The sequence below is a fragment of the Nilaparvata lugens genome, chromosome 10, assembly GCF_014356525.2.
Source record: "Nilaparvata lugens isolate BPH chromosome 10, ASM1435652v1, whole genome shotgun sequence".
Taxonomy (NCBI): domain Eukaryota; kingdom Metazoa; phylum Arthropoda; class Insecta; order Hemiptera; family Delphacidae; genus Nilaparvata; species Nilaparvata lugens.
The window spans coordinates 31,484,496-31,511,906 of record NC_052513.1 but is presented as its reverse complement, the minus strand read 5'-3'; the positions used below and the strand labels follow the sequence as shown (position 1 = coordinate 31,511,906).

Here is a 27,411-nt window from a genome sequence, read left to right as displayed (position 1 = left end):
TCCCAATGATTTGATTACATGATTATTATGGGGGAATTTGATATTGTAAAGACGTGCTTCCTGGGGGGTTACCTCTTATGATAGAGTCCCACGTTGTGAAGCCATTTGTGTAAAGTGGTAAATTGCAAATCCTTTACAGGTGATGCGGTATTTTTGATATTTATAAGAGCGGTCGCTAAAATCCCTATTTTGCAAATAAATTCGCAAAAAGTTAAGGCCGTCTGGCTCACAAAATTGCTGGGTTCAAACCGCAGCTCTAGCTCAGTGGTAGATGCATGAATTTTCCAAATATGATTAATCACCACAGGGTTCAATGACTGGTGATCATTAATTCTTACCGCTGCTTCCGTGAAGTTCTTGAAGAATACCAATAAGGAAGTCAAAAAGATAGTTGGTGACTGATTACCAGTAACCATGTATCCAATCGAGAATAATGAAGACGAACTATGGTTTTTTCTAGTTGATCCTTAAAACGCTCGTCATGAATACAGGTATTCACCAATTTATCCTTCTGAAATTCCTTGGAACTTACAACGCCAGTTCTTGAAGTTCTCTGGATCCTTATATGATATAACTGGAACCTTATTAATATAATTTTCAATATGATTTTTCTGGCGCACTAGTATGACTATCATCAAAGGATGATAAGTAATGAATGCTCTTAATAAGATCAATATTAATTGATTCACTAATTTTATGTGCTGCTGACGAATATTTCTTGGTACCAAGACAGCTCAAACTGTATATCACGACATGAATTAGGATATAATAAAAACTTCTATGATTTTGTATGCTGACATAAAACATGAAATATATTCCCATAAAATAATATATATGAAATATTCTTATATCTATAATTTTCTTTAAATAAATTCTTTTCTATAATTTGAATAATTATCACAAGGCTTAATAGCATTCACAGTTGTGAGCTTTGAAAATTATAAATTTGTATTTAATACTGATACATGGACTTCAAGTCAATTCAGAATTCTACAATTTAAAACCTGTTCGGTCTGTAGATTTAACATGACATACTTTAATCAATGAGCAAATAATAATTGACAATTCAATGATCTCAGGATTTTTATGAGTTCGTGCTGTGCATGGAAGTAAGCTTCCTACATAAATCAAATAAATTCATAAAACGTTCTTATAGACTATATGGTAGCACTCAACACGTTGCGAATTTTTTAAACTTGAATTAATTTATATAGCACTTTGATCAATTCCCCAATTCACTATTAAAAGGCCTTTAAACATGAGCTCGTTTGAACTAACACTCACAGTAATGATGTTCTTGAAGGTTTTGTAGAGTAAATTAATTATTTCCAATAATTAATTATGCAGGTCCTTGTCATCTCTGCTGGGCTCGCGCATGGTTTAGATTTCTTATAAATTTCTCTCAGTATTATAAATATATTTATGGGAACAGATTACAATTAAGAACTCTTCAACAACACTGAGTTCACAGATAAACAAACATTAATTACAAATATTTTACATTTAAAAAAGGGATTGGCTTGATGATTTTAAAATTTAATAGGAAGAAAGAACCCTAATTTCCATGTGCGTCCTCACAGATCGCGATCACAAGCCAAACAGAAATGATTTTCAGAAAAATTTCATCTCTTCCTTGAATGATTTGTAAACTTCCTTCTGATTGGTTTTCTAATTTTAGTAAGACTCAATATAATTGGTTACTTCAGATTCAGGGTTTCTCCAACTTTGTTATAGAAAGATAAATAAAAAGTTTTTATATAAATAAATGGAGTGATTGTCTTAGATTATTCCAATAAATAAATCTCGATATACGATAATATAAAGTAGTGTACATTTAATTTTTTATATGAGCTTTGTGTACTCTTGGTTTTCATACTTTTTTAGATTGCAATAAATACTCATGCAGCAATAATAGTTGTCCCTATTTATTTACATAAACCTTCCCTAGTGTATATAATACATATTTTGTGAGTAAACTTTATAATTCAATTTATACTGGTTGATCGAGCAATCAGCTGATTCGTTAGGTATCGATTCAAAGAACTGTCGATTTATCCTAGATCGATTGATTAATTAAAAGCAAAAACAAAGAATTCTCTAACCTCAAAATGTACATGCAAACTTTTATTTTTTTATGATCTGCCAATAATAAATAAGCCGCTTTATAATTTTTAATTCTGCCAATGAATCCTCATTATTGTTGAATTACAATTTTGCATGATTTACTTATCGCTTTAGATAATATGATTACTCTTTATCACTAATAATATTCGATTTTACTTGAGTGGTACTTTGACTAGGCTATCTTTCCTTTCTATTTTATAATTCTATTAAAGCTCAATAGTTCATTTCAAAAATATATTGTGGTGCTAAAATACCACGTGACAATATCCAATTCAAATTATTGATGACGGATAAGAGTTTTGAAATTCATCTTGAATAATTCTTATCTTAGTTTAGTTTTTAGTTCAGTCATCAACGAAGAAGATAAAATGAAAAAAGTAGAAGAAAAGTAGGAGATAGAAGAAATAATGTAGTCCAGATAATGGAAAAAGTGGAAAATAAAATAAGTGGAAGGAAATATTGGGAGACGACTCTCCCACACCTGAGTGAACTGTGGGAGGGGATTAAGATTGTTGAATAGGATTGATATTCGCTCAGGAATAATAATAATTGAAAAACACAGCTTCATTATTGTCACATCACATCCATATTAATTAGATGTATACAGAGAACAACAGTTTTGTGTTGAAACCAACTCATCTTCATCTTCACTACAGCTGAAGATGTGTTTGTTTCAACACGAAACTGCAGTTCTCTGTACAGATCTAATAAATGTATTCTATTTATAATAGAAATATACCTGTGTTTTTCTATTCTGATAGAGGATTCTAGTCAGGAAGCTCAGAAGATGAATTAATTCTGGTAATTCATTGATTTACTCATTGCAGTTTGAAGAATCTTATTAAAATGAAAATAAAGTTCTATTCTAAAGTCCGGCTGGTCGAAGACTGGGAATAAGCCCCAGCGCTACCTGTTGGATATTATTGTCACTAGTGAAGGATTTTCATTCAACTCTTCAACAGCCTTGTGCACTGGTACGCACTCTGGTAGTGAGAGTAAGAATCAAACTGCATACGGTGCTCCAATTGTTATTACAGTACAATGATACTAAAAAAAACAGAAAATAGATTCATAATCATTTACCGCGTGATGTATAATGCATGTGAGGAGTGTAGAATGTACAGAGTACGAAATGTATAGCGAATAATACTGTTTTTTAAATCACGGTGTTTTTCTAGGAGATTGGGAAAATGAAGGATTGCATAAAATGGTAGACATTTTGGGAATACTGTACACACAAACAAATTCACATAAAATGATGAAGCTTGATGATTATCTATTTTGGAAATTATGAAAAAATAACTCGAAAATACATATTGAACTTAGTTCTAGAAAATTGAAAACATATATTCATAATAATTACTTTTTTATAAAAAAATGAGGAGATGAACATTCGTCGTTGCAGTTCAAAGGAATTGATGAGACACAGATGAGAATATTCAGATTGGAAGGAGGTAGTGGGGGAGAAGTACACTGGGGTTGGGAGAATTCTTCAGACAAAATTGAAGAAGAATATGAAAGGTCCATCGAGATCAAGAATATCTATTTTCCAAATACTGTACACAATAGAAAAGTGGAGTGAGAAATTAATAATCTTTCCGAATGATCCCCTCCAATGATTGCATTGAGAATATAGGCTACTGTTTCAAATTATGATTTTAATGTGAGGGAATGTTGAAAAATTGTCACACAATAATAATAATTGTCAATATTGACATAAAATAATAATTATCGAATTTGTTTATTTGAAAATCAATGGGAAGCTATAAAAAAATACGATCATTGATCAGGTATCAATGAAAACAAAAGCTCGTGGATTTGAAACAAATTGTGTATAAACTCATTACTTTGAATTGAATCAATAGACCAACACCGACACACTTGATGAACGGGAAGTGCTTTAGTTCACAATATTCCATTGCTTTTCCTATTCTATGACGATTCTAGATTATTCTATTCCTAGTCTGGATTAACTTGAAATATTTAAGATAGTAGGTACACTTGTGTTCCCAATTTTATTGATCATTTGTTAAATTAATTTAATTTTCCTCAAATAGTTGAAATTAGATTCCATTTATTGGAACATCATCTTTAACAAACACGAAAAAGTGAAAGGATGTAAAATAATAATCGGAGTACTAAAGGCGTAAAATATGTTGGTTTTGCGCAAGAAAGACATTAATAAAATATGAATTATTTCAGAGTTAGAACCCGAATACTAAACAGAGCATGGAAAGTACCTTAGTAAGACTCACCTATATCTGACAGCACACCTCCATTAATAACAATAACGACTCCCACTCAAACACTGCTGACAGATTATTGCTCATCTAACCGGAGTTCAACACAGTCGTTAAACATGGAAACGGAAAGCAACTGAAGCAGCAATTTGTTCATTTATTGTTTTATTGCAAAACGTTTATTATCGTTGATTATGATTGAATCAAATTCTCGAACAAATCCAATTAATTGATCAACTCATCTATATCAGTTGAGCTGTGGAAACATCGAATAGGTTCATTCAAGGTACCTACCTAGAATACATTCTAGTATTCTAGGTACATTGAGTTTATTCGTTTATTGGGGGCTATTCCTGATAATACTTATCTTATTCCACGTGTATTTTTTTCAAATCAAAGCTGCTGCTTGCCTTGATCGAGTATCGAGGATCAGTTGGTTCAATACCATCAGTTAGTTTCAATACCATTTCTTGGTATTCTAAATCAGGCCTTCAATTTTCTCCAATATATCTTTATGAAGGAAATCATGTTTTCTTGATCAAAAATAGAATGCAGGGTCTTGAACTCACGACTATCATAGGTGAAGTTTCAAGAATGGTTGATCCTCATCCAACTGCTCAATTATTATTGGTACTCCGATTATTATTTTACATCCTTTCACTTTTTCGTGTTTGTTAAAGATGATGTTCCAATAAATGGAATCTAATTTCAACTATTTGAGGTAAATTAAATTAATTTAACAAATGATTATTCAATTCCAGGTTATTATGCATAGCCGCATTGAAATTGTCTATCATGAATTTTCGTGTTTATGAATTATTTCGCACCAACTCAAAAAAAACTATTATGCCTCCATGAAGATCAAATTAAATTCTCATCTGTTCTTCTGTAAGGTGATAAAATTCACATCAAGATTTAAATGATCGTTAAACGATAAGCACATTTAGAATGAGATCAGTCTACAAGAAATGGCCAATACAACAATATTCTAAGTCATGTTTTCCAAGCAGAGTATTTTTTTCACATCATGTCATTACCACGCTATTGAGATGTGAGAGATCGTAATTGAGATGTAAACTCTCACTTATCGAGTGTTATTAGTAAATTACAGATCTTTAATCAATTCTATTCTTTTGCCTTCTGATAATAAAATTATCCAATAGAGGTATTCAAAGGTTAATCTTTTGGTAATCCCGTTTGACAATAATAATTGTGTAGCCAGGAAATCATGCATGAAAATCTATATGAATAAAAATCGAGCCTCAAATTTTGACATTCAATAACTTTTTTATGTGTGCACCGAATTTGATGATTTTTGCTTAGTTGTGTTTATTATGTTCAGGAGAAGGTTTATGGTCTATCAAATTCATGATCTCTTCAACACTGTATCAATGTCAAACGACGTTTGGTTTGCTACCACATAATGAGAAACACATCCAAATATTGTTTCAGCTCATTGTAAATAAGAACAAACTAACTGCAAACAATTTATTGTATTCTTATTCTTCATGAATAATAAATATTTCAAACCCTGCATGGCTATGGTAAATATTCAAGTTGTCAGTCTTCCTTTAATCTGGGTTTTCGTTTATGCGTAAATGCCGTCGTCGATCACGACAGGGTGAGGATCTCAGATTGGGAAGATTTCAATTTGTCGAAATAACCTAATAGATTATGTTGAATTATGTTTTAATGGGGGAGGTTGAGTTAAAAATTGTTTATACTATTAAATGGCAATATGTTGATATTATTAGAAATGTTTGATTCTTGAATAATAAACACAAATAATGGAAAGTTATTGATCAGCTGTTTCAGCACACTTGAAATTTGGACAATATGAATGCCAACAATGCTTGTCGTCGTCGACTGCGGAAATTTACACACAAACGAAAATGCACCTTTACAAACAAATAATAACATCAATTCTTCCCGTTCAAAGTTGTCAGCTTAAAATAAATGTCAGTATAGTCATACTTATACCAATTTATTCAGCAGATATCCAACATTCTTACGTTCTCAGAAACCTATTTATAAGCAGGCCACTATGCTCCATATTGCATATGGACCATATCCTGCCTTACACAGCCATTCCTTTTCATTGTCAATCAATTATTTCCGATTTTTTCGTAGTTGAGCTCGGTATAGGATTTTCAGCGTTGTCCTGTTCAGGGTCAATGTAGTGTTTACTGTATTAAAGCGTTTTAGTTTCAGTTTCCCAACCAGTTGTGAGTTGTCCCTCCTTTCACCCGCTCCGAAAATCAATTTCGCAAACTTCGCTCTGTCGACTGAGAGCTGAGAGCTGCTAGACTGTTTGTTCCTCAGGCCTACATTTTATCTATCTCTAAAATTAGTTAGTCTACCTAGTTCGGTCATATATGAGATTAAATGTGATATTGGTCTGTATGTTCCACTCTACTCAATTTTTCTCAAAAAATTAGAAAAGTTTTTTTCAATTTTTTCACTTGAACTTGGTGGAAAATTGGAAATTTCCAAAATCAATCTCAAATAATACATAGATACTTTTTTCTGAAGCTTGCCTTTTCATGCCCGCTCAATATCTAGATCACTTGTACAGCAGATAAGAGGTAATATATTTGGTGCATTTTTAAGCCTTGAAGCAGTTTTCAAATTATTGATGACGGATAAGAGTTTTGAAATTCATCTTGAATAATTCTTATCTTAGTTTAGTTTTTAGTTCAGTCATCAACGAAGAAGATAAAATGAAAAAAGTAGAAGAAAAGTAGGAGATAGAAGAAATAATGTAGTCCAGATAATGGAAAAAGTGGAAAATAAAATAAGTGGAAGGAAATATTGGGAGACGACTCTCCCACACCTGAGTGAACTGTGGGAGGGGATTAAGATTGTTGAATAGGATTGATATTCGCTCAGGAATAATAATAATTGAAAAACACAGCTTCATTATTGTCACATCACATCCATATTAATTAGATGTATACAGAGAACAACAGTTTTGTGTTGAAACCAACTCATCTTCATCTTCACTACAGCTGAAGATGTGTTTGTTTCAACACGAAACTGCAGTTCTCTGTACAGATCTAATAAATGTATTCTATTTATAATAGAAATATACCTGTGTTTTTCTATTCTGATAGAGGATTCTAGTCAGGAAGCTCAGAAGATGAATTAATTCTGGTAATTCATTGATTTACTCATTGCAGTTTGAAGAATCTTATTAAAATGAAAATAAAGTTCTATTCTAAAGTCCGGCTGGTCGAAGACTGGGAATAAGCCCCAGCGCTACCTGTTGGATATTATTGTCACTAGTGAAGGATTTTCATTCAACTCTTCAACAGCCTTGTGCACTGGTACGCACTCTGGTAGTGAGAGTAAGAATCAAACTGCATACGGTGCTCCAATTGTTATTACAGTACAATGATACTAAAAAAAACAGAAAATAGATTCATAATCATTTACCGCGTGATGTATAATGCATGTGAGGAGTGTAGAATGTACAGAGTACGAAATGTATAGCGAATAATACTGTTTTTTAAATCACGGTGTTTTTCTAGGAGATTGGGAAAATGAAGGATTGCATAAAATGGTAGACATTTTGGGAATACTGTACACACAAACAAATTCACATAAAATGATGAAGCTTGATGATTATCTATTTTGGAAATTATGAAAAAATAACTCGAAAATACATATTGAACTTAGTTCTAGAAAATTGAAAACATATATTCATAATAATTACTTTTTTATAAAAAAATGAGGAGATGAACATTCGTCGTTGCAGTTCAAAGGAATTGATGAGACACAGATGAGAATATTCAGATTGGAAGGAGGTAGTGGGGGAGAAGTACACTGGGGTTGGGAGAATTCTTCAGACAAAATTGAAGAAGAATATGAAAGGTCCATCGAGATCAAGAATATCTATTTTCCAAATACTGTACACAATAGAAAAGTGGAGTGAGAAATTAATAATCTTTCCGAATGATCCCCTCCAATGATTGCATTGAGAATATAGGCTACTGTTTCAAATTATGATTTTAATGTGAGGGAATGTTGAAAAATTGTCACACAATAATAATAATTGTCAATATTGACATAAAATAATAATTATCGAATTTGTTTATTTGAAAATCAATGGGAAGCTATAAAAAAATACGATCATTGATCAGGTATCAATGAAAACAAAAGCTCGTGGATTTGAAACAAATTGTGTATAAACTCATTACTTTGAATTGAATCAATAGACCAACACCGACACACTTGATGAACGGGAAGTGCTTTAGTTCACAATATTCCATTGCTTTTCCTATTCTATGACGATTCTAGATTATTCTATTCCTAGTCTGGATTAACTTGAAATATTTAAGATAGTAGGTACACTTGTGTTCCCAATTTTATTGATCATTTGTTAAATTAATTTAATTTTCCTCAAATAGTTGAAATTAGATTCCATTTATTGGAACATCATCTTTAACAAACACGAAAAAGTGAAAGGATGTAAAATAATAATCGGAGTACTAAAGGCGTAAAATATGTTGGTTTTGCGCAAGAAAGACATTAATAAAATATGAATTATTTCAGAGTTAGAACCCGAATACTAAACAGAGCATGGAAAGTACCTTAGTAAGACTCACCTATATCTGACAGCACACCTCCATTAATAACAATAACGACTCCCACTCAAACACTGCTGACAGATTATTGCTCATCTAACCGGAGTTCAACACAGTCGTTAAACATGGAAACGGAAAGCAACTGAAGCAGCAATTTGTTCATTTATTGTTTTATTGCAAAACGTTTATTATCGTTGATTATGATTGAATCAAATTCTCGAACAAATCCAATTAATTGATCAACTCATCTATATCAGTTGAGCTGTGGAAACATCGAATAGGTTCATTCAAGGTACCTAGAATACATTCTAGTATTCTAAATACATTGAGTACATTCGTTTATTGGGGGCTATTCCTGATAATACTTATCTTATTCCACGTGTATTTTTTTCAAATCAAAGCTGCTGCTTGCCTTGATCGAGTATCGAGGATCAGTTGGTTCAATACCATCAGTTAGTTTCAATACCATTTCTTGGTATTCTAAATCAGGCCTTCAATTTTCTCCAATATATCTTTATGAAGGAAATCATGTTTTCTTGATCAAAAATAGAATGCAGGGTCTTGAACTCACGACTATCATAGGTGAAGTTTCAAGAATGGTTGATCCTCATCCAACTGCTCAATTATTATTGGTACTCCGATTATTATTTTACATCCTTTCACTTTTTCGTGTTTGTTAAAGATGATGTTCCAATAAATGGAATCTAATTTCAACTATTTGAGGTAAATTAAATTAATTTAACAAATGATTATTCAATTCCAGGTTATTATGCATAGCCGCATTGAAATTGTCTATCATGAATTTTCGTGTTTATGAATTATTTCGCACCAACTCAAAAAAAACTATTATGCCTCCATGAAGATCAAATTAAATTCTCATCTGTTCTTCTGTAAGGTGATAAAATTCACATCAAGATTTAAATGATCGTTAAACGATAAGCACATTTAGAATGAGATCAGTCTACAAGAAATGGCCAATACAACAATATTCTAAGTCATGTTTTCCAAGCAGAGTATTTTTTTCACATCATGTCATTACCACGCTATTGAGATGTGAGAGATCGTAATTGAGATGTAAACTCTCACTTATCGAGTGTTATTAGTAAATTACAGATCTTTAATCAATTCTATTCTTTTGCCTTCTGATAATAAAATTATCCAATAGAGGTATTCAAAGGTTAATCTTTTGGTAATCCCGTTTGACAATAATAATTGTGTAGCCAGGAAATCATGCATGAAAATCTATATGAATAAAAATCGAGCCTCAAATTTTGACATTCAATAACTTTTTTATGTGTGCACCGAATTTGATGATTTTTGCTTAGTTGTGTTTATTATGTTCAGGAGAAGGTTTATGGTCTATCAAATTCATGATCTCTTCAACACTGTATCAATGTCAAACGACGTTTGGTTTGCTACCACATAATGAGAAACACATCCAAATATTGTTTCAGCTCATTGTAAATAAGAACAAACTAACTGCAAACAATTTATTGTATTCTTATTCTTCATGAATAATAAATATTTCAAACCCTGCATGGCTATGGTAAATATTCAAGTTGTCAGTCTTCCTTTAATCTGGGTTTTCGTTTATGCGTAAATGCCGTCGTCGATCACGACAGGGTGAGGATCTCAGATTGGGAAGATTTCAATTTGTCGAAATAACCTAATAGATTATGTTGAATTATGTTTTAATGGGGGAGGTTGAGTTAAAAATTGTTTATACTATTAAATGGCAATATGTTGATATTATTAGAAATGTTTGATTCTTGAATAATAAACACAAATAATGGAAAGTTATTGATCAGCTGTTTCAGCACACTTGAAATTTGGACAATATGAATGCCAACAATGCTTGTCGTCGTCGACTGCGGAAATTTACACACAAACGAAAATGCACCTTTACAAACAAATAATAACATCAATTCTTCCCGTTCAAAGTTGTCAGCTTAAAATAAATGTCAGTATAGTCATACTTATACCAATTTATTCAGCAGATATCCAACATTCTTACGTTCTCAGAAACCTATTTATAAGCAGGCCACTATGCTCCATATTGCATATGGACCATATCCTGCCTTACACAGCCATTCCTTTTCATTGTCAATCAATTATTTCCGATTTTTTCGTAGTTGAGCTCGGTATAGGATTTTCAGCGTTGTCCTGTTCAGGGTCAATGTAGTGTTTACTGTATTAAAGCGTTTTAGTTTCAGTTTCCCAACCAGTTGTGAGTTGTCCCTCCTTTCACCCGCTCCGAAAATCAATTTCGCAAACTTCGCTCTGTCGACTGAGAGCTGAGAGCTGCTAGACTGTTTGTTCCTCAGGCCTACATTTTATCTATCTCTAAAATTAGTTAGTCTACCTAGTTCGGTCATATATGAGATTAAATGTGATATTGGTCTGTATGTTCCACTCTACTCAATTTTTCTCAAAAAATTAGAAAAGTTTTTTTCAATTTTTTCACTTGAACTTGGTGGAAAATTGGAAATTTCCAAAATCAATCTCAAATAATACATAGATACTTTTTTCTGAAGCTTGCCTTTTCATGCCCGCTCAATATCTAGATCACTTGTACAGCAGATAAGAGGTAATATATTTGGTGCATTTTTAAGCCTTGAAGCAGTTTTCAATTTATTTAACTTGAGCATAGAGAATGATTGGAAATTCCTGAAATCAACTATGCGAACTCCACATAGACTTGTTCCTGAGGTATCTAAGTGAGTAAGTAGTACCTAAACAGAATACGAGGATCAAAGAAAAATGACAAATGGATAGTTTGAAGAGCATTGCTCATACTGATCTGTATTTTTGTCACTTGATTGTGGAATATGTTTTTTCGCTTGTTGGAGAGTGTCTGAAAAATTGGGTTTTTCCAAAATCAAACTCGCAAACTCGATATGACTTCTTATACCTGAAGCCAACATTATCTGTCCGTTTGTAGCAGTCAAGCAAGTCAGTTAGTTGTAGCATAGAGGAACAATAGCGTAAGTAGATATCCCATGGTATAGGGCGTTTATGTCGCAACTTTTACTGTTATCTCATGCCAATTACTGTCGATTATTGTCAATTTTAACTGTTTTGACCGAGTAAGAGTATATGAACGGCACAATATGAGAGACTACCAGCGTCATAAAGCTTCACAGGAAATAACTACACATGGACTATCAGCTTGAGATAACAGTAAAAGTGGCGACATAAACGCCCTATACCATGGGATATCTACTTATGCTATTGTTTCTCTATGGTTGTAGTCAGTATACAAAGTTTGTATAGAGTACAGATTGAATAAGCTATATTCTCAACCTTCGACTGTAGAATATTGAATTTTCTTTTACTGGAAAGATTAAAACATTTAAATTTAAAAAAGCAGGTGATTAACGAAAAAGAGTATACAGTATACTGTGCAAAGACAATACACGTATACAAATATTCCTCCTATAGTCTTTTACTGTGGTAAGCTTGTACAGTGTATTGTGGAGAAGCAGAGTATACAGTATTCGTAGTGGAGAGATTGATCTTATATTGATTCACAACAAAATAACTTATCACTGTTTTCCTGAATTCAAGGTATTCAGGAATTGAGGAAAAATTGGTACTTAACAACTATCTTGAGTTAACAATCAATACAGACTCCTACATTTCCAATGATCTGAAAAGTCCTAGAAAATCAGAATAGAAATTTTTTCTTGTTGAATCCAATCAATTTTCAAATCCAGGAATCTGAAAAACCCACTTATGGCATTTGGGAGCTTTCTCCAAGTTCAACAAACTCCGAACAACCCCCATCGAATCGTTATCCTACTTTTAAACAACATGTTTGTATCTTTTTCCTTTGTCGAAACCCTCAGCATTCCACATTATTCCTGTTAAGATGCTGGAACCGCCCCGAAATTGACCCGGATTCGTTTTTTGTCTCCTCTATTTGGTTCAATCTATTGTATTCAATGTTTGTTTCAAATCCATTCTTGACCTACAGCTGTTGAAATGTGATTAATAGTTCTCCGAAAAACAAGAACTTCTTCAGAAGAAGGAGCTTCTTGGAGGACAATTACGATCTAATTTATTTTGGGGAAAGCTAAAACATGGGTCCGTAGCTTTTGGTATAGTAGTGCTGAAAGGAACTATGCTGAATCCATGAATCTAGGATCTGAACTATGTTGGATCGAAAGGTCGATGCTGAAAGGAACTATCCATCTTGAAGATGTCACTGATAGACAAAACACATTGTTTTGTGGAGAGTGGGGACCTATTGTTTTGGACTTCAATCTCCTTATATTCAGAGTCATAGGATTTGCAGACTGCTATTTCATCAATCAGGAAATTCTTGTCATCAAATTTATAATATTATAATACTTACTCTAATTCGATTTTGATCTCTATATTATTCTCAACCATCTCTGTCATCTGTAAACTTTCTATAGATTGGGAAAGTCTCTCATAATCCTTCTAATAGTTATACTTACACATCTTACAAGCCTAAAAGACTAGAAATAATTGAAAAAATATACAGTCTATTTCTTGTAATATTGACATCCCTTGAATTACAATAAAGCATACAGATTCCTAAAGCTTGTACGTAAAATTAGTAGTATTCTAGGTACATTGCATTCCAGTTGAAACACATAGTGACACTTAATCGTATCTTTTTTGGAATGAATCATTTGTTAATCTATTCAATTACAGTTCTCAGAGCACCTCACCCTCAAATGATAATAGTTTCTTAGTAATCTTCAATTGTAGCTATGCCGAATTAAGAGATGAGTACAAGGTTGAATACAGTGTCAACATCATGTTAATTTTTGGGCGTTGTAAGGTCAAATTTGGCGAATCCCTACTCATGAGTAGACATTGACATGATTTTCACATCCCACGACAATATCTCCTCTGAGTTTCCAATAATGAGATATGAGTGGCGATTCCTCAGATTTAGTTTTGCTGCATAGTCAGTCTTGAGTGGTGTCGACTAGTGCATGTCCGACTAGATATATACAAGTGCCCGACTTCGTATGGTTTTTGTAATTCGAATCTAAAATTTGATTGGTGATTGAAGTTAGTCCTACTACCAACAAAAAGAGTCGAATAATTCATAGTTTTCAGCTGGGAACGAATAAGTTGATATAAGAAGTCGCGTCTGAATTTGGATTTCCAAAAGTTAACTCACACTTTTCTACCCTCAGGTTTCTACAGCCCGATTTTGTACCTGAAAAATCAACTGCAATAATCCAGTTCCAGTTGAAATGTTCGATTAATTTCCGTTCACGTTAGCAAAATCTATTCAGGTAAGTACTATCAGAGACAAATAATTAACCGCATTTTCTCCATTTTTCAATGGTACTAGATTACTGAATTAGGTAAAGTTGTAAGGGTCCACTTTGGTGTACTACATTATTCTCATTCAGGGATGTTAAATGTTGAATCTTAATCCATCGCCCGTCTGTTTTTGAACTGTCCGTGAATTAAGACGACTCATAACTGAACTCTAAACTTCGAGAACTCCTTATTTCCATTATGTTATTAATGTTTCAATGCAAACTATCTATCAAGTCTTGTTTTATTTTTTGGAATGATGAATTTTCTTCATTCTCCATGGAAGAATTCTCAAATTAGTAAGCTGCGTTTACACCGTAGTTAATAACACAAGTTTTTAACATTTTTGTTATCAACTGATGCTAATTACAAAAGTTAATAACATCATGTTGAGTTGCGTTTACACCAGAGTTGATAACATGAGTTATTAATAAAAAGTTGTCAACTTGACTGAATCGACAAAAACTTCGCTTGAAAAAAGTTTCAACAGAAAATTCCTTGTTATTAACAAGATTTATGTTATCCATCGAGAGTCGGTAACTTATGTTAATAACAGGTTACTATCTTCCCCGCATCCCCCTCGCCCAGCATCCCTCCCCTTCAACCACAGCTGTTCCCTAATAACTACAGCTGCAGACAAAACACGTGACAAAGTTATTTAACTTTTGTTGCTAACAAAACTAGCAGCGAAAAGAAAATGTTATTAACTTATGTTGAGAACTTTTGTTTTGAACGCTGGTGTAAACGCATTATAATTTATTTACATTAGATCAGATGAAGATCATTATTTCAATGATCACACACATGTTTCAATTCAAATTTGAAGACAATTTTTTGCTTTTTATTCAGGCTTTTATATCATATGAATAGTCTCGTTGAATGAAATCATATGGAAGTTACTTATATTGATAACAAGATCTTGTTAATAACAAGGAATTTTCTGTTAGAAACATGAGTTATTAACTTTTGTCAAGAGAAATTTATGACGATTCAGTCAAGTTATTAACTTTTTGATAATAACTCGTGTTATTAACTCCGGTGTAAACGCAGACTCTTGATTTAGTCAAACTTTATTACTAAGGAAGCAGCACCAATATTTAGCAGAAACATTTTTGAGTTCACATACAATTGAGAAGCTGTTCAATCCTTCACTTATTTAAAGTCCACCCTCTTAGTAGATCTAAGGTAGTAGATCTAAGCTAGGAGATCTAAGGGTGGGATTTTGTGCGTAAACTTCCGCATTCGTCGACGTCAGGCATTGTTGAGTACATTCATATTGTCAAAATTTCAAGTGTGCTAAAACAGCTGATCCAATATTTTTCGTTACTTGTGTTTATTATCTAAGAATCAAAACATTTCCAATAATATCAAAATATTTCCATTTCAAATTATATACTTAACTCCCCCATTGAATCATAAAATCATAATTGAAGATAATCTTTAAGGTTATTTGGACAAAATGAAATCTACCCAATTTGAGATCCTCACCCTGTCGAAGTCGACGACGGCATTCAAGCACAAACGAAAAACCACCTTTCCATCACTCTACAAATTCAGTTTTATCATTTCATAGGCCTACAATAAGAAAAAAAACGAGAAATAAAATGGGCGAGGGAAAGAAAAGTGATAGGAAATACTTGACAAACAGACAATTTCCAACAATCATTTACCGACACATTTTATCATTTCATTACAACCTACAAGTAATTAATTTGGAAATCAATTAGTCATACTAATAATTAGAGGGCATTCGGCATTGGATTAGCATGGTGGCGCTTCCTCAAGTGGAAACGCGATCTCCGATTGGCTTGAGTCGAAAATATTCTGAAATAGTTAATTAGCATTCGTCACGGTATGAAAGTAATTGGCGTACCCATATAACATTAGTCAATCACCCAATTGCTGCTCTTTCCAATGAGATGGCGTGATTGACAGGAGTGCTGTTCTCATATAAAAGAAATATGTTTTCTTTTCCTTCTTTTCCTCCTCCTTCTCCTTCTTCTTCTTCTTCCTCTTCTTCCTCTTCTTCTTCTTCTTGTTTTTTGTTTCTCCTCCTCTTCATTGTCTATTTATCTTCTTCATTAATCTTCTTCTGCACCACTTTTCCTTTTTACTGTTCTTTACTCCATTTCCACTTATTTCTCGTCCTCATCCCGCTTTTGTCTTGTCATTCTAATAATTATTCTTTTCCTTCTTCTCTCTAAAAAATGTTGAAATGTTGTCATCCTCCTTTTTTCTCTTTCTGTTGAACTTATTTCATCAAAGGTTTGTTTTGTTTTCTCTTCATCTACACTTCTTATTCTCCTCTCAACTCTTATCCTGCTAAACTCTTTTATCACTCTTTCCTGATAATCCTTCAAATTATATTCTCCAAACTATTCTCCGTCTATTCTTCCTATTTCTCCTTGTTATTCTTCATCTACTTTCTTTCCTTCCGGTTGTTCTTTCATCTCTGTCTTGAAATTTCCTCCTTCAAATACTTCATATCCTTTTACCAGTTCATCACTCTTCTTCTTTCTCATCTTCTCCCTCCCTCCACAATTTCCTCTTTAACTCTTGTTCCTCCTCATTCCCCTCCACTCATCCTCTTCTCCTCCTATCCTCCTTCTCCAATGTATTCTTATATTTCCTCTCTCTCTCCTACTACTCTCTATTCTCGTGTCTTTTTCTCCAAAGTAGTCCATGAAATGCATGATGATGGGAGAAATACGGTTCATTTATTCAGTGCTGAATAATTTCCATTCGAATATTGAAATTCTAATTTCATCAAACTGGAAGGGAGATACAGATGAGATTGAAAATGGTATGCTTAAAAATATAGACAATCAAAATTAGTATCTTGAAAATTATTTGTCAAGTAGGCTAATGAGCGATACAACAATGTGATGAATACTGAACACAGAATGAAGAGAAATTGAGAGGAAAGAATGAGAAAGAAAAGGTTGGGAATTGAATTAGTAGTTCAATGTCAATGATCATTAGACTAGAATCCGGGGGACGAAGAATAGGTCAGACATTGACATCGTCACGCTAAAATCGCTTCTGAAAAAAGCGAAAGAACTGACAACAGTCCAAATAAAGCGTGTCTTGATGTCGGCTCTAAGCTTATTGCAACGGATATCCGATATATTGCATAATTTGGATTTGAATAGCATTTAGGAAGCTATAACAATTTGAAGGAGCTTAGATGATTCTTCGATGCTGTCTTACTTGATTTTCATCTCCCATTGAATTATTGAACAGAAAAATATGATTCAAAAATGTAAAAAAAAATAAGCTTCAAGAAATATATCATTGGAATTCAATATTTTTAGCTTCTCTAGTTTCTAAAGAGCACCAGTCAAATAGCTTCTGAAATTTCACAAATCTAAATTTATCCTAGCAAATTATTATTAAATCTTGAACGTGTTAAGATCTTACCAGCTTCCTTGTCAATGGCTTGGTCAGATGAGTTGAATCCAATTTCGGACACAAGATCACTTCAGAACTAACATTTCAAGATTAACGTCTTTCTTGAGCCAAGTCTATGTGAGACTTTTTGCCTTTTTTAATAATTCTCCATAAGAATTCCTACTCCATCAAGAAGATTCGAGTTCTGAACATGTTAAGAATTGGAAATTTAGATTAATTTCAGATTCTTCCAAAACTTTTGTAATTTGATTCGTTCTCACGAACAATCGAAGCCATATGGATCCAATGAGTGAATGCTGAATGAGACCTCGAATCTTGCTTGATTAACCTTTGATAGTCCAGTGAACTGAGTTTTTTTTATTCAGGTTAACAAATTATTAATCTGAAATGAATTGTATCAAATTACCATTATGGAATGAATGGCTTCACATCCTATTGAATGAGGAAGTACACAACTCTGCTGCCTTTATCACACCAAAACATAATTTCAATCAATGTATTGTATTGTTTTTCAATAGGCAGTATTATCGCTGAATACCATGCTCAATAATCCGTACCATTTTCTCAAAGATGAATAATAAAATCATTGAATTTCCATTAGGTTAACAATCGGAACCTTGATCTACAACAATTTCGAGAGATAGAAAATGTCTCCAACTGTAAAAGTGGCAATAATTTGTGTGAATATTATAGAGCAGAGTTTCCAGTTGAGTGGAATTATTATTATAAGGGGAGACCTTGCCTGCGCCTTAGCCATGTCAGTTAGGTAATATGACAGAATTGACGCCATCTTAGATTCAGCATTCAGCAGCTACATGCTTCAACGAGCAACGTCGATTTTGTAATAATGCTTGCTGGTTGACGGTATGCTATGCTTTACAGTTAACGGTAGCCCAATGCGTCAAATACATGCTCGAATATAGTGTGAGATTGAGGATTGTAAACTTTCAAGTTCTCCTGGTGAAAGGGAAATTGTTTTTTCAGTAATTATAAAGGACGAAGATGGTGAAGGATGTGATAATAATTTTTGATAACTAGAATCATGGAATAATTCTGCCAAAATAATAAACCAAATAATGCTTCTTTTTGAAAACTCAGTTCACTGGAAAGTCTTATTCGTTATATTTATGTGCTTTCATGTATAAATAGTATTAGCACCTCAGAGGTTAGAGCTAGAGAAGCGTCAATTTTTGGACAAAATGATGATTTTAGTAAGTCATATTTAGTTTTTTGAACCCCATAGATTCATGATAATGTTAGTCCTTTACAGTTGATAGTTTTCATGAAAACCAGACCTGAAAGAGCATCCAATCAGCATTAAAGTCAATACAACGTGAGTCCAATAATTCACATGTGATTCCAATGCTGATTGGACTTGGGCTCTTTCAGCCATTGCTGCTGGAAATGAATCACTTTTCGGCTCTTCTGTAAAATAAGCAGTTTGAGAAGACTCACCTTTCGCAGAGAAGGAGAATCCTTTTACTTTGTGCACCCATCTATCTCAGATATACCGTGAACGTGAGGTACCGTCATGTACCGTGAGGTACAGATATATTTTGTTGAGAATGATGTGTGTCGCATGTGTTGTTTGCCATACGCTCAAACTACTAAACAATGATCTATAATGAATATTTGTCTGTTTCCTAACCGATATGAATTCAGACTAGATAACTTGTGTTATTCCTGCATTCATCCCAATCTTGGCTCTTTGAATAGGCTTGGGTACCGTATTGTATCACTGTTGAGTCGCTGTTGAGAATCGCTGTTGAGTAGACTCGAAGTAATTTATATGTTCCTTGCCATGTAGGAGTTAATAGATAGAAGAGAAGAGTTTTCATTATTATTTTTATATTTTTCACTTCACTAATCATGAATTAGTCTTGAATGAGCGTAATTCACAAATCAGGTTTAGATTCTCTATTGACAGTATGATTGTTGCAAATCTAACTCACGGTATTCAAAAATGTTCTCCCCATTTCGGAAAACATTTCTCACAGATTCATAATCTTGTATTGAGAAGGTATTCTCAACATCGAAGTTGGATAAAACTTAATAATAAAACATCTTGTTTCATATTCAAAAACATCTTGAATCGAGAATCTCAACAAATTGAAAACATCCCTCAGAATCATAATAGATAGATAACTCACTTCTCTATACATAGGTAGTGGGAGTATTGAAAAGTAGAATGAATTTGATATCGTGTCACATTTATAACCCTTTCTTGAATCGAGAATCTCAACAAATTTATAATATCCTTCAGAATCATAATAGATAAATAATTTACCTCCATATACATAGGTAGTGGGAGAATTGAAAAGTAGAATGAATTTGATATATTGTCACATCTATAACCCTTTCTTACATACTCTTCTATTCTAGGTGACATACAATCATTCGTCTGGAACAACTCCGTTCATCATCAATGACGTCACACTATGTCATGTTGTGCTCCACCAACCATGACATGAGCTGACTCCCCAATTCGTCTCTATTTGGCATCTAGTCTCCCTCCACACTACAAACTTGAATCGAAAAAAGAAAGAAATATAGTGAGAAATCGAAAATAAAGGGTGGAAGTGGATAGAAAAAAGTAAGAGAGAAGAGATAGAGTAAAAAGAGAAGAGAAATAATGAAAAAAAACTTAGATGAACCGGTAATTAGGCGGGTTTGGGGAGAAATTTAATGAAAAATCAGTATTTGAGATTACAGAAATTGGTTTTGAAAACCAAAATCATTAATTTCATGCAATTGTTGGATGAATCGTGGAGGATTAGGTAGAAAAATAGAAAACAAGAAGATAAAGTAGTGGAATACATTGGTTGAGAGAAACTTGTAGAAATTAGCAAATAGGCAGTAGAAGGACAGGGAAGAGAATAAACTTCAAGCAGAATGATCCCGGACAGGGATCAATAGAAAATTGCTAAAAATATTGAAACACAGAAGGAAATTGATTAAATTATAGGAGCGAGGCAGGAGGACTGATTAACGAATTCAATATAGTCAGTGGAATAATACTGAATGAATGGTCAGTAGAAAATATACTTACTTCATTGGAACAATATCAAGTTTTAGAACCAACAAAAAATGAAAATGAAAGGAAATGAAAGAATGAGTAAGGAAAAGGAAATTGACATAAGTGAGGTCTGAGGAGGATTGCTGGAAGATTAAAAATCTCAATACATCGGGAGTGGATGGAAAAGAGAAGGAGAAGAAGAGGAACAGAGAAGAGAATAATATGGAAACAAACAAGTGGAGGTGATATAATAGGAGAAGGAAAACCAAAACAGTTGGGAGGGCTAATGGAGGATTGAAGATCTCAATACAGCGGTAGTGGATAGAATAGCGAGGAATAGGAGTAGGTAGCCTAGAAGAAAATAGGCAAAAATATAGTCGAATTAACAAGAGAAGGTGGGATAGTAGGAGAAGGAACACCTGAGTACAAGAAAGGTAGGAGAAAGGATTGCAAAAATCGGCGCACTTTCAGCTACCCAAGGATAGTTAGCAGTTATCAGTTGGAACTCAGCCGCGCGTCTGGATACAAGGAATCCTGTCAGAGGAGAAGAACATTTCTGTTTTGTCGAATTATTCTCTAAAAAAGATGTCTCCAAATTTGTCTCACGCCTCATTTCTGCTAGTGATCGTCGTGATAATGTCGTTTGTGACATGTCAAGTGACCCCTCCACCCCCCAAGCATAACGGCGAATCCTTCATGATGCAGAAACTTTACATGGAGGATGTTGGTGAGTGAAAATACTGAAGTAAAACATCAATATAGAATAAGGATAATCAAATTAGATTTGGAATTGTGAATTGAATAGCTGAGGAGAAAAAAATGTTCAGCATTAATATTAGCATTGATTAATTTCTACTACTCATTGGAGATATTTTCAATTTAGTATTTATCAAATCATTATAACAGGAGAAAAAACTTTCAGAGTCCAAAAATTTCTTCTCTCATTTTGATTAAAATTAGTCATAATGAGGTGTTTCCAGCAGGAAACTAGCCTATAGAGGTTCTCTATTGTAAATATAATAATTCACAATTAAGATCTGAATCATCATCTGGGAGCAAGGCTAAGATTCACCTACATTCTTGCAGCTATGGTGTGATATCTGCATTTAAAATCATATATTGATTTGATTAGATATTCTAGAAATCAAAAATTTTCGAGAATTTGGGATAAGTTATTGATAGCAATATTTCATTTTATTTTCATGAATCTCAATTTCCTATATTGAATAATAACTTCATAATACACTATTTTACTCATGAGTTCAATGAACTTATGACATTATTTAATCATCTGTCTTTCATGAATATTCAATATTTTCTAATCAGTTCATCACCTCAAGATCAAACTTCAATACTGTATTGAATAATTCAATTTTTTTTAAATGATAATTCAACAATAATCGATGTAATGCGGTATGGTTTGATTAATAGATCTATATAAAAAAATACTTTCTTTCGAAAGTGAACACCACGTTTCGTTTCCTATTGAGCACAAAGTTCTCAAGATCTATAAAAGAAATCTATGCAATGATGTGAGAAAAATTCAAAAATCTCTTCCGCCATTGTAGAACTCTAGTTCCTCATAATAATTATTCCATTAATCGTACAATCCATTTATTCCAATATCCAACAATTGATCCATTTATAATTCATTTAGTCAACCAATAGATCCAAACCAATCCAAAGTGAACCAGTAGATCTCCGAGCTTATTTTTCTCTCCACCATCATTTCCCTCCCAATTTATCCTGTCAAATATTTCCTCACAGTTTTATAATTTATTCACAATTTTTCTTATCCAGATTTTTTTGTAAAACATCCACTGGAAGAAAAATTATATTTTATAGCTACCAACTTTCTACATGAATTAAGTTGTTCTTCCAGGTTTGATTTTAATACTATACTCGAGACTTGAGTAATAGTTCCTGCGGTACGATGCTGCGGTGCTGTTCTATGTATTAGCCTAAATTATTTGAAAGCCACTGTACATTGGACAAGTGGACTTTTACTTAAATAAGATATTGCTCCTAGCTCGTGATATAACTACAGCACTAAAGTTTAAACTTTCCAGTCATATTGAGTTGTTTTCTGTGCTATGGAATTTGCATTAATATTCTTATTCAATACGGTAGGTAACAAGAATATAGTGTATAGTCGGATGATAGAGCATAAATTTAATAGCTCATTGTTTATGGTTGCACTCGCAGCTAGAGCAGTTTTATGGATACTCCAAAGTAATTTCATTGTTGCCATTCATCCAGAATGAATGTTCATTCTTGAAGTTTCATACACACTGCTTGATAGTTGAAATTGTTAAATGATAATTATCATTGATGATATTGCTACCGTATTCCAGAAAGTATAATGTTTTCCGTTCACATAAAACGTTAAATTTGATTGATCTATGGATAGTTTATGTCTGTGATAAGTATGATTCTTAATTTCCTAATAATTATAGGCAGTCTCAATTAATATTGGCAGAAGTTTTCCTCCCCGTTATTTCCGTAAAAACTCCAATTATCTGAATATTTTTTGAATAACCAAATTGGGTCTGATCCCAATTGAATCGGATGATTGAAGTTCTAATGTAGCAGCTCCTCCCTCAATAGATGAAAGTGATGTAATACATTATTTTAAATGAAGGTGGAGGAGAAATGTTATGTTCATAACGGGCCTAGGCTTATCTCCTTATGGGAGACTTTACCTCTCAGGAAGAAGATATTGCACTTCAATTCCGCGGGGATGTACGAATGACTTTTCTATTTATCAATTGTCCAATGCTTGCAGACAGAGCAATAGCGTCATGGAACCCGTCACGTGACAAGCAGAACGTGTGGGAGCTGTCAGGGCTGTACGAGGGAGACATCATGATGCCCAGTTCCAGTGGAGAGAGTGAGCGCAACGCCATCTTGGACGACACCCTGCGTTGGCATGACGGCGTCGTTCCCTATCACATCAGCGACGATTTCGGTAAACAAAACAAACTCAACAACAGAAACAACCAGTAGAAAACACTACAAAAACATCAGATTGTAAACAAACTTTCATCCAGATAAAAATACTTTATCTTTACATTAAACAGAAAACTATTAGGTATAGTTAAAACAGGGAATATGAAATCATTACATTACATGATCAAGAAATATGAAATCATAAGTGACGGTTTAGCAAACAAATTTATTTCATTAAACTGCTGCAATGAAAATCAGTATAAAACTGTAAAAATAACACAGTGAATATCAATAAGAATATTATGAATAAACCGTTCAACCTCAGAAAACTTTGTGAACAGCCACAGAGTATATAGACTGTAAATTACATTCTAGAATAATTCTACCACATTTCGACGTTTTACATTATACAATGTAGATTACATTCTATACTCTCTGTATTCAGAATTGTTCAATCTAGATTTGACTCAGCAATTCAATTTATTGAAGAGGAAAAATTTGACACATCTTGTAATCTAATAATAGATTATAGCATAGTTCATAGCATATCTATTGTCTTGTGAAAAGAAGAATTTCAAAACCACTTTCACAGAAATAATTCATTGCAAAAAAGAAACTTACTTGAATTTAGAAAACACTACATTATGCTTATATACAAAACTTCACTAAATCATAGGCTAATAATTGAGAACTTTAAATCAACCAATTATTATAGTTTTTCTTCAATTAAATAATTCAAAGAGTTTAACTTTTTAATTGATATAATATTAAGTTCAAGTTTTTGTTTTTGTTATTTCTGTAAAGCTTCGTGTTAATAAAGTACAAAAAGTTTGAAGGGCAAGGGCATTGTTTTTGAATTGATATCCTATGTGGTTTATCAATAGTTTTGATAGTAATGGATGATTACTAGTACATCAATTTATTCCATCTTACTAAAATTATTGAATTTTTCATTTTCTTGAGACTATTCTTAATCCATTCTAAATCCTTCCAATCAGAATATAAATCCTTTTTCATTATAATTTTCGTACTTTTGGTCTACTGTTATAATACAAACACTATACAAGGATTTCGCATTAAACAAACTATCATTGAAAAATATCAAATCCAGGAGGAGCTAGTACAACAACCTGGATAGAAATAGGATTCGAATATAGCATGTATACACTTGAAGAGTTGAAATTTAAACTTGTAAAATCAAGAGAGAATTTAAAATGATGCAAAATATTGAGATTTGAAGTGGAAATATTATTTTAATTGAGAGTTCAGCAATAAATGCTTCTCCACAAACAATATTTTGTCTAAATATGCATGGCGAACAAAATGAAAGAATGATGCTTTTAAGATTAACGTCAACATGAGATGACAGTTCTAGCTGACAATTCCGAGATGACAATTCGCAAGAAGTGCATCTACATATTTTAATAGGTGAGCTTGTTGAATTTGTTTGTATATGTAATAAATATTTTTTTGTATTTTATAATGCAATAGATTATTTTTATGTATATCAAAAATGTATGATGTATAAATGTATTATTGAGTGAGTGATATAATTCATTATTGATAAATTATTGATAATCCATCTAGCCTATCAACTTTAAAATGATTTGTCCTATTGTTGACAAATTATTCTTGTCTGAAACTGAATTTGAATGCCAGAATTCATTCATTCAGTTAGTGGATAATTTCGCCGAAGGCAGCTAAGATAATTTTGTCATGAAAATCATTGAAATGACAAAACATTTTCCGGCAGTCATTACACTAGAGTGTATTGGAATGCAATTTTTTATTTACACAATTCAATCACTCAGGATATCGAGCTGATAACATATTTCTCTTCAAACATTTTCAAATCTCTTGAAACGTACACATTGTACATATTTACATTCCTTTTTACACTTATAGATGACCCTCCTATACCTTATATAATTTCTCCAAGCTTCCAACTGTCAGCATTATTTAACAACAACGTCAAAAGTTTCCATTCAACCAGTTCTGACAGTAAAATTCGAAAATGCAGATTTCACTTTCATTTTATATTGAGCAATTCTTTCACACTTTTTAATTATGTTAGCATATTATGTACATTCTCTTATAGGCTATCTATACAATAGAAAAGTTGATTTTACAATTTGATCAATTTCTAATTTTGAATTGAATCGAATTGAATTTATTGTCAAAAATTCAAACAAAAACGTAATTCTAGACAATTTTGACACATTTTTAGCATACAATAATATATTATTACATACAACTACAATAATAAAATAATTTATTTCAATTTCCTCCTCTTCACCTTTTTACACCTTTATCTCTTCTCTTTTCTCTCCTCCATTCCATCCTCGTCTTTGCCTGTGTCTTCTCCTCCACCTCTTATAACTTCTCCTCATCCTCCTCCTCCTTTCCACCTCCTCCACCCCTAAACCTTCTCTACCTAATCCTTCTCCTCCACCTCCTCCTAATCATCATCCTCCTCCTCCCAATCCTCCTACACCTCCTCATCCTCCTGCTTCTATTTCTTCTTCTTCTCCTTTCTCTCCTCCTCTTCATTCTCTTAAACCTCCTCCTCTTCTTCCTCTTTATCCTCATCCCCCTCGTTCTCATCTACCTCCTTCACCTCTCCTCTACATCCTCCTCCTCCTGCTATCCTTCTCCATCTTCTCCACCACCAACACCTTACCCCTCTCCTGCTCCCTTAATTTCCTTCCTCCACCCCATCAACCCACAGACGACGACGAGAAGGAGGTGATAATGGGCGCAATGGACGAGTTCCACCAGAAGTCGTGCATCAAGTTCCGTCCATACGAGGAGGGCGACGACGCCTACGTGGTGGTGCGAGGCAACAACCCAGGCTGCTGGTCGTACGTGGGGCGTCGCGGCGGCGGCCAGGTCGTCAACCTTCGCGGTCGATGCGTGCAGCATGGCGTCGCCGTGCACGAATTGCTGCACGCAGTCGGCTTCCATCACCAGCAGTCGGCCGCCGACCGTGATGAGTTCGTCAAGATTCATTGGCAGAATATTGTGCCCAGTCAGTACATATCGTCAACTATTTTCATAAGACTCATTCATGAATATAGGGGTAATAATGAAGGTATTCTCGAACTTGAGTTAGCCAGCAAAAGAAGAGACCATCATCAACTATCTTCATAAGTTTCATCAATGAAAAAACTAAAAAATCTTTTAAGGCTCAATTCATTATGGCTTACAAGTTTCAATGATTCTGTAGAATACCATAGGGGTGATTATAGAGGTAGATTAATAGAGGTATTCTCGAACTTGAGTTAGCCAGCAAAAGGAGAGAACATATTAGAAGCTTTTCCAAGCATTTCCCGACAGAGTTTTCATATTCGGCTGAGCGGGAAGCTTTCCGATTGGCTGATTGGGTTGGCATCTGATGAAAAGTTTATAGTCCATACAAAAATCACTCCTGTTTGCAGACAAGAATTTTCTTAAGCAAACAGTATTGTATTCAATGATATGTAATATCACACGTGTAACAGAATTTGTTTTGTAAGTGTTGTCACTGAATAAAACTTGATTTGATTTAAATATTACTTTTGACTTGGAGGGATGCGAAGCAGTGAAAAGTGGGGATACAGCGGCGGCGATGTTTCCGTGCTGAAGCGGCCAGTTTTCTATAGTCTGCAAGTGAGTGTTCAACTGCTCATGATACGCTTTGCTCTTTGATTATATGATTGCTCTTTGAAGGCACAGAGTCGACTGAGTCTAATCGACAAATTGGCTACTACGCTTCATATGACTCTATTCGTCATCGTCG

The 27,411-nt window shown here is 33.5% G+C and overlaps 1 protein-coding gene across 3 annotated transcripts in view; it reads left to right on the top strand.

Annotated features, from left to right (window-relative positions):
* LOC111052015 (low choriolytic enzyme-like) overlaps positions 1-27,411 on the top strand; it is a 95,446-nt gene that overhangs the window by 43,976 nt on the left and 24,059 nt on the right. For 2 of the 3 annotated variants that reach the window (XM_039437211.1, XM_039437212.1), the window contains exons 2-5: positions 14,128-14,229; positions 20,051-21,411; positions 23,470-23,652; positions 26,362-26,661. In XM_039437211.1, coding sequence (XP_039293145.1) covers positions 21,270-21,411; positions 23,470-23,652; positions 26,362-26,661 — 625 coding nt within the window. In that variant the 5' untranslated portion in view covers positions 14,128-14,229; positions 20,051-21,269. The remainder of the gene's footprint in view (positions 1-14,127; positions 14,230-20,050; positions 21,412-23,469; positions 23,653-26,361; positions 26,662-27,411) is intronic. The other variant, XM_039437213.1, reaches the window with a different exon arrangement.